The sequence below is a fragment of the Nelumbo nucifera genome, chromosome 3, assembly GCF_055504915.1.
Source record: "Nelumbo nucifera cultivar China Antique chromosome 3, China Antique-T2T, whole genome shotgun sequence".
Taxonomy (NCBI): Eukaryota; Viridiplantae; Streptophyta; class Magnoliopsida; order Proteales; family Nelumbonaceae; genus Nelumbo; species Nelumbo nucifera.
The window spans coordinates 13135097-13143107 of record NC_142651.1 but is presented as its reverse complement, the minus strand read 5'-3'; the positions used below and the strand labels follow the sequence as shown (position 1 = coordinate 13143107).

The 8011-nt window shown below is 39.8% G+C and overlaps 1 protein-coding gene across 4 annotated transcripts; it reads right to left on the bottom strand.

The window, feature by feature from the left end:
* Positions 1–387: 387 nt before the first annotated feature.
* On the bottom strand, positions 388–3901 carry LOC104596713 (protein NRT1/ PTR FAMILY 4.6). 4 transcript variants are annotated; one of them, XM_010257992.2, is made up of 6 exons: positions 3470–3900; positions 3284–3386; positions 2926–3168; positions 2225–2757; positions 1667–2110; positions 388–1517 (listed from the first exon to the last, which is right to left on the bottom strand). In XM_010257992.2, exons 4-6 carry the CDS (start codon positions 2246–2248, stop codon positions 540–542), a joined length of 1446 nt encoding a protein of 481 aa, XP_010256294.1. In that variant the 5' UTR covers positions 2249–2757; positions 2926–3168; positions 3284–3386; positions 3470–3900; the 3' UTR covers positions 388–539. The 4 variants fall into 4 exon arrangements, with proteins under 4 accessions (XP_010256294.1, XP_010256286.1, XP_019053434.1 ...); XM_010257984.3 differs by lacking the exon at positions 2225–2757 and having other exon boundaries at positions 2926–3143; positions 3470–3901; XM_019197889.2 differs by having other exon boundaries at positions 2225–3168.
* Between the last annotated feature and the right edge of the window lie 4110 nt (positions 3902–8011).

Sequence of the window (8011 nt, the reverse complement as noted above, 5' to 3'; positions counted from 1 at the left end):
TCCCATCCAATAAGTGCTCTAGGTCCAGTTTGGAAGAGGTACAAATACAAATATGTAGAGTAAAACCTTGTATTTGTACCCCTTCCAAACTGAGCCTTAGGCTGCATTTGGTTGCAATGCAAAGTTATTTGTACTGATGCAAAATTAGGTAATGCAAATCATTTGGTGCAAATTTTGATTTATTTTGTGTTTCAAATTTTACCTTATTTTGTTTCATTGCAATATAAATGAGGTAAAATAAGACATGAAGCAGAAGAAAGTAAAACCCAAACCAAACCAGAATTTGCATTCTTTTCATTTGCACTCCAATGCATTTGTATTAATGCAAATGAAATTACAGTGCAACCAAACACAGCCTTAAGAAATCAATTGGTACAAAAAAAGGGCGTCAACGCAAAAACATATGAACTGTTTTGAACCAATCAGCCAATACAGACTATTTATCTCCCGGTGGCAGGAAATGTACACCAATGAATCATCAGATATATTTAAATTTCCCTGTTAAAAAAAGAAAAAAAGCAAAACTTCCAAGCTTCATTTTAGTGATTGAATCTTGTGGTTCTGTATTTGTATCGGTTGGCCCAGAATAGATAGTGGAAGAAATTCAATCCACTTAATATACACATGAGCCAGTAAAACCGTTCAAGGTGGTAATGATTTATATTGCTGCCGGAGAGCCATGGTTCGTGCCTGTAGGCACCTGTGATGCGGTTGACTATTGACACAAGCACTGAACTAAGGTAGTATCCCATGGCCAATGAGGCCCAAGAGAGGGCTGTGGCCAAAGATCTCATACTGGATGGTGCCTCCGTGAAGAAGAATTCGAGAAGACCAGCCAAGGTGAAAAGGTCAGCCGACCCAAGGAACAAGTACTGCAGTGCCACCCAAAAGAAAGTGATAGGTAATGGTTTGTTTGAGTTGAGCAATCCAGTTTCGGAAGCCACCCTCTTCCGCTTTATCTCCACCATAGCTGCTACTGCCATGGCGACAATGGACAGAACCAGCCCAATACCGATCCGCTGCAGATGAGATATCCCCATCTCTGTTTTGGTCACTTTCCTGGCAAATGGGATGATGAGATGGTTGTAGACTGGTGCAAGGATCATGATGAAGAGAACAGGGAAGACAGGGAGGGAGGCTGGAGGGATCTTCAGGGAATTGAGTTTTGTATTCATTGTTGCTGCTTGTTGAACAGAGAAAGTCGAGAGCTGGGCAAGACAACAGTTGAGCATGATGGTGCAAGCGAAGATGGGGAGGATCTTCAGAACAATCTTGACCTCTTCTACTTCCACCGTAGTACATTCTAGTGCTGGGTGAGCAGGCTTGTTCATGACAGCTCTATTAAGGAAAATGAGGCCTTGGGTTGGTGTTTGAACCTCAGCCTTTTCTTTGGACTTGTCGTCTTCTACTTTCAAACTGCTCTGGGCTGGGTTGGAAGGGCTTGTGGCCATGCTTGCAACAGCATTACTCGGGCTCTTACTAAGGCATGTGTTGTTGCAAATTGCTGCCACCACAACCTGTTCGACGAAATTATGTTTGATTTTGATACAACGACAATATAAGAAGGCGTACTGTATGCATGGCCTACTACAAGCAGAGGTGGCGTATGTGCACTGGTAGCTAAACAGTTGCTTGATTTTGGACCAGCAGGCGTTTGAATTCATACCTTGGATATGGTTGTAAGTGGACTTCCGGTGGGTATCTTGTTCCTGTAAGTAGTTGATCCAGCGAGGAAGATGGGGATGGACAAAAATATGGTCATGGTGGAGATACCAAGTCCCCATTTCCACCCTTTGTTGTCTTCGACCCAAACCACCAACGTGACCGCAATCAGTGCACCACAGGAGAGGCAGAACACAAAGTAGTTGAAGAAGGTAGACCTCTGCTTTCTTCCCTGTGGGGTGGTCTCATCGAATTGCTCAGCTCCGTGTGCTGGCAGTGACCCTTTTATTCCACCAACTCCTAGAGCTACCAGATAGAGACCTCCAAACAACAAGGCTGCTTTCCCGCCACCGACATCTTCTCGGCAGTGTACGTTATCGTCGGCCGGGTTACATGTTGCAGGTCTGAGAGATGGCAAGTGAGCTTGCAGCGTGAGTATCACTAGGCCCTGTTCCAACCATCAAAACTGATTAGCCTTGTGCAGGTGCCACTTAAATTATCATGCCTGTTTTTAATCTGTTGATACATTTAACAAATTAAAAGCTCTTTGATTTTGATTTACTTGGCAGTTGGCACCACCCCTCATCTATGGAGATCAGATGTCTGGAATTGGAATGCATATCCCTGCTCCATCATCCACACGGTCAAACACTCATCCTATATATCAAGCTAAGTTTCACCATAGGCCATAGGGGACAGTCTATAAAGAGAAGCAGAAGACACTACCATTTGGCTCCAGATTCTTCTTCTGGACATTAGCAAACACTTAATTAGGATCGACTGAAAATGGCCCAGAAATAAACAAGACAAAGAGATTGGCCAGTCTCCCCCCCAGCCCCCAGGTTCCCACTGGCCACCTGCCACCTGTCACCTGTCACCTGTGAATGGATGGGTTTGTTTCATCAGACCAAATTTATAGTACCCCAGCGTACATTGGACCACGTCACAAGGACTTATTCCTCAAATACAAGGTAGTGATATATGCCACAAGTGCCTCATCAGCCCACGTGGAGACACCATTTCATGACACGTTGCATGCCCTCTTCTGCAAGAGGCAATGTGACGATTGCACTGCAAAATTAAACTAAAGGTCCTCTAGAAGATCACGAGGAAATGAGTGAGAGAGTTCAGTAAGAGAATTAATTGGACCAAGATCTAGAAACCAAACTAGTTATCTAAATTGCTCAAAAAAAAAAATTTTGAAATAATCAATATAAGTAACTGATAGAGGAAAATAATGGTTAGTTTCTCACACAAACTTACCATAAGCTCAATCACTGCACTTATCAGGTAGATGCTGAAAGTTGTAAAGAAAGCATCTGACAAGAATCCTCCAAGGAGAGCGAGAAGGAAGGATGTCCCCATGAAATTGGTCACTGTATTGGCAGACTTAGATGGTGAGAAATGCATAAACTTGGACAGATAGAGCACAAGGTTGCTTGTGTTGGCCAGGTACGCGAGGTTCTCCAATATCTCTACAACTGAAATTATGTTTTACATCACAAACTAAAACTATGTTATCCAAGTAACGATAGTCTGCAGAGAAATGGAACTTTCTGAACCAAAAAAGAAGGAAAAAAAAAAAAAACTAAAGTTTCATGATCTTGTTCTATATATGTACCTAAGACAAAGGAAGAAGCAAATACACCGCCATGGCGGCCTCTCAAGGCCGGTCTGTTTCTCCAATCTACATAACCTTCCCATCTGCCCAACTGATGTCCTTCCTGCAACAAAAATCCCAAAAAGGTTGGATGAAGAAAACCAAGGATAAGGAGAAAGAGAAACAATAGAAAGAAGAGGAACCTACCATTTCTTTTTAACTTTTCTTGGATCTCTAATGTCAGAGGCAATCAAACGACATTTGGAGAGTGAGTGATGGAAGGTGCCAGATTTAAGGAGTGGGAAAGTGTTGGGGTCCAATAATTCTAGGGAAAGGTCTAGACACTTCAGAAAATGACTTCTAATTTTATCTCTTCATATTTTTTAACATGGTTGGAACACAGACTCTCTACCATTGAAGTGAGAGGGATAAAAGGTGAGAGAATGGTTCTGCATGTCTATGATTGCTTGTTTACAGAGGTGTTTTCATCCACTATAAAAAGCAAAGAAAAGAAAGAGGGAGAGAGAAAGAGAGAGGGTGAGATAAAGAGAGAAGGGGGTAGAGAAGGATTAAAAAAAAGAAGAAAAGAAGAAGAAGAATCAAATACTGCCCAGCAAGTTGAAAATTTTAGGTTCTTTTTGTGTAGCTTGACCATCAATATCCAATAATAAATGAAATGGGTTGATGACTTGATGCCACCACCACCCCATTTATAGCATGTTGGGTGGCTTTAATGGACACATAGGTAGAAGAAAATGGACAAAGTAAAAAAAGTAACCCTCCTTTAATATTATTATATTGTTAAGTAATAAAACACACAAAAGGACTGATTCTTTAGGCCCCCCCTGCACACGCGTTACAATAACACTGTGATCCTTTATCGTGAGCATGACTTATCAAATGAACAAGCTTTTGGTGTTAATTGATGATCATGTGAAGTTAGCAATAAGGATATTGCTTGCTTTGCCGTTGGATCTTGATACCACTATGCATGGTACTTGTTTCTACGGCTAGTACTAGTAGGGATCACAGGATGGCTTATAGACTGCATTGACCAAGTGGGCTTTCCGACTGGTCGAATTAAAAGCCTGTAGCTTTAAGTTGAGAGTCATGAGATTGAAAGTAAAGGCAAAATTCTAGCTGTTGGACATGCATGTGCTCGCATAGTCTTAAAGACAAAAGTCCTGGATCATATATAACCCGACTGGCTTTTAACAGAGCTCAGGTATTCATCACCCAACTCAAATTAGACCGAGGATGGTTTTCTGGGAAGATGAACGACAAGTCATTCTCAAGCTCAATACATTAATTTTCAATAAAAAAGACACCAAAGTTTTCTAGTTCAGATCGAATTGAAAAAAGTAGCTACCAGCAGGGGTCCTAGCAGCTTTAAAAACCTTTCAAGAACGCAACTTCAATTTCGTTCATTCCACAAACGCTTCTTATATTCATCACAAGAACTCTTCGATCTGTTAAAAATCTAGTACTATCTATTCCCTTTTTTAACTACTGGTTCTTCATGTTCAGGCAGAGAGAGAGAGAGAGAGAGATTTGTCAAAAGGTTAGACCAACAAACTATTCGGACCAGTTCATCAATCACAAACGGTTTTGCTATCCTTTTCTAGCCATTATCGATCACATGGGAAGATGTACTTTTGTTGTAATACAGGAAATGCAGGCCATTGACTCGGCAATTATATATGTTGACAGAATGCAGGATTTTTCATGGATCATGTGGGTTAGAACTGCAGCCAGCTTCTCTTTTTCTTCTTATCTAGCTTCAATAACCCAAACTTACTGATGCTCAACTCAAACCAGAAAAAAAAAATAAAAATAAGAAAAACAAAATTACATTAATTAAATGGATGGACCATTTGGTAGCCCATCTCGTCACTGAAAATTAACGCTCTATGGGTCACCCTCAACCATGTCTAAACAATCAGTTGTGAGGGGTTTTCTATGCTGATCCATTCCCTGTAATCGGGAATCTCGTTTCTTGGTTGTGACTTGTCATGTTCCGCGTTATTTTGTATGTATTCTTATATTTATATTAGTCTCAACTATATCCTGTTATTTTTATTAATTTTTAAATTTAATAATCCTCAAATCACTCCTCAGTTGTAATCCTCAATCAGCTGCAGTGAGCAAATCAAACACGAGATTTCTTCTATACATTGGGTACGTGAGATCCACATCCATGGTCGGTCTGAGTTTTTCGAAAAAAAAAAAAGAGAACACGAAAGTATGCTGTGTTTTTGCTATTTCTAAGAGTCAAATCAAGTAATTAATTAATCAGTACTTTGTAGAGTAGAAGGTTAATTAAATTGCCTTCCCACAATCATCAACAGATTCAAAACTCCCGCAACTTGAGCTGCGTCAGACGTACGTAGTGAGATATCTAATTCTCCGTGCATGAAAGATTGAAACTTAAGGAGATGAGTTCATGTTCTCCACCCCAAATAATGCTTATTAGTAGCCAAAAGGAAGAGATGCCGCACTGGAGAGGCTGGTCAGAAGATCCTTGTCTCGTCACGTTGCTTTGACAAGGAATAATGAAACAACTGAAGCAGATCAAGTAGCCTCCCCACTTGAATCAAAATCCAAATCCGAATACCATTTTTTTATTCCAGGAAAGGATATCTGATATCTGATGCCTTTAGGTTGAGAAGCCAATCAATCTTGTGTACCCGTATGTGGTTCATAATCAAGATTCTCCAAACCCAGTTTTAGAGGTTTTGTGTTCTAACTTCTAAGCCAACAAGAGGGGAAAAAAAGGAGGAAACCTTTCAACTTTACGAGGCAAAATAAATTCAAATTCTCATTCTCCTCGCGTAAGGAATATTTCAGCAGTAGGAAACCCAGCCCATCTACTGCTTTTTCCATGAAAATATCCCTTCTAGAACTTGAAAAGTTGTTTTAACTAATATTGGTAGATACCCACCTGGATTTATTCTTACTGTGCCCTGGATGTAGTCTACTGTGTACAGAAAAAACAAAGACAATGGAAGGATTCTTCTCAAGGAAGAAAGCAAGCTTCCCCTATGGATCTGGTGTTTGACTTAGAGAATTTGAAGTTGAAGGTGTACTTTTCTTGAAGAGAATCTTCTCATTGTAAGTTGAAGCTAAGTGGAGAAGAGAATCTCTCATTTACATGTCAGGTTGCATTTGTGAATCATGTGGTAATAGCTATTCCTACTTACTTGATGTCAGTACTTTCACTCCCCATAACAACATGTGATGACATAGAGAAGGTTATGCATCGTTTTATTTGGGGTGCTTTTGATTCGAACAATTTCTATCCAACATTTGATGACAGAGAAGGTTATGCGTCGTTTTACCGAAAGTTGCAAGTGGCTTAGGTGTGAGACGAATGAAATACTTCAATGATGCTTTGTTAGCTAAGGTTGGGTGGAGAATCTTGACTGAACAGGGTTCCATATGGGTTTCAATTTTGAAGTCAAAGCATTTTCCATTTGAAGAGTTTTTGGATTGTGATCCTAAACGGCATATGACTGTTGGGTGTGGAAAGGTATTTGTCGCTCAAGACATGTACTTTGTGTGGGCTATGTGCGTCGGGTGGATAATGGTCATTCTATAAGTATATGGATTGATCCATGGGTCCCCTCTCAACCAAATTTCAAATTACAGATCCCACCTACCAGTGTTTTGGATGGCATTTGTAGAGTTTGTGATCTTCTACTCTAACCGACAGTGGAGATTGGATCTTCTTCACAGATTTTTTGGTCCAATTTCAATTTGAAACATCCTTAAGGTCCCTATCTCTATTAGATTAAGTGGTGATGATCGCTGGTTGTGGTTGTTAGAACGTAAGGGTATTTTTTCTGTTAAATCCGCCTACAAACATCTTTTTTTTCATTTCAACTGATTCTCAAGACAGTGCATTTTGGAGGAAGTTTTGGAAATTGAAGATTTACCCAAGGATTCTACTATTCTTATGGAAAATGTTACATGGAGGACTGCACACACAGACAAACTTTTTGGTGTTGGGTGTGAAGCGTTATGCCCTTTTGGATGTAACCACATTGAATCACCAGAGCATTTATTTTGGGATTGTTCATTTTCAAGAGATATTTGGTTTGGGTCTTCTTTATCTTGGAGACCACATCAACTTTCCAATATAACTATTGCTGAATGGATTCGGAATTTTGTGAATGGTTAACGGGGTCCTGATGAGGAGTGGATGTTTGATCTAATTCTTACGACTACTATGTTGTGGAAGATTTGGGACGCTCATAACAAATGCATTTTCTAAGGGTATTCGGCTCAGCCAATGGATGTACTTCAGAGTGTGTATCGTTACTGTGGGGAATGGAGTTTTATACAACAATCAACATATGTGGAAGTGGAAGTTCAACACATTTGTAGAAGAAATGATCCAAAATGTGTCCCTGCTGACGTGGATGTTATTATTTATACTGATACTACGCTCATGGATGAATCTAGTGCTGCTGCATGGGTGATCATTGGGGTGAATTATTATATGATGTGTATATGTTCTAGAGGCCTTATATATATTGTTGATTGTAATGTTTCTCCTCATATAACCTATTATAGTGTGTATTTCTCAAGTATTCATACCTTATTTGTAGATAATTCAACTCTAGATTTAGTGTTATTAATGTTTTTATGTGATTTGTATGCATTTTAGTGGAATGCCTAAGCATTTCTATATTTTTCATTTATATCCATACATTTCCAAAGCATATCTATATCCGATTCCATATCCAA

Excerpts from the sequence above, each read along its gene's own strand:
- LOC104596713 (XM_010257984.3), bottom strand. Across the intron at positions 3,144-3,283 it reads TGCTTCTTCCTTTGTCTTAG|TTGTAGAGATATTGGAGAAC; the intron begins GTACATATATAG and ends ACATAATTTCAG. Across the intron at positions 1,518-1,666 it reads CACTTACAACCATATCCAAG|GTTGTGGTGGCAGCAATTTG; the intron begins GTATGAATTCAA and ends TTCGTCGAACAG.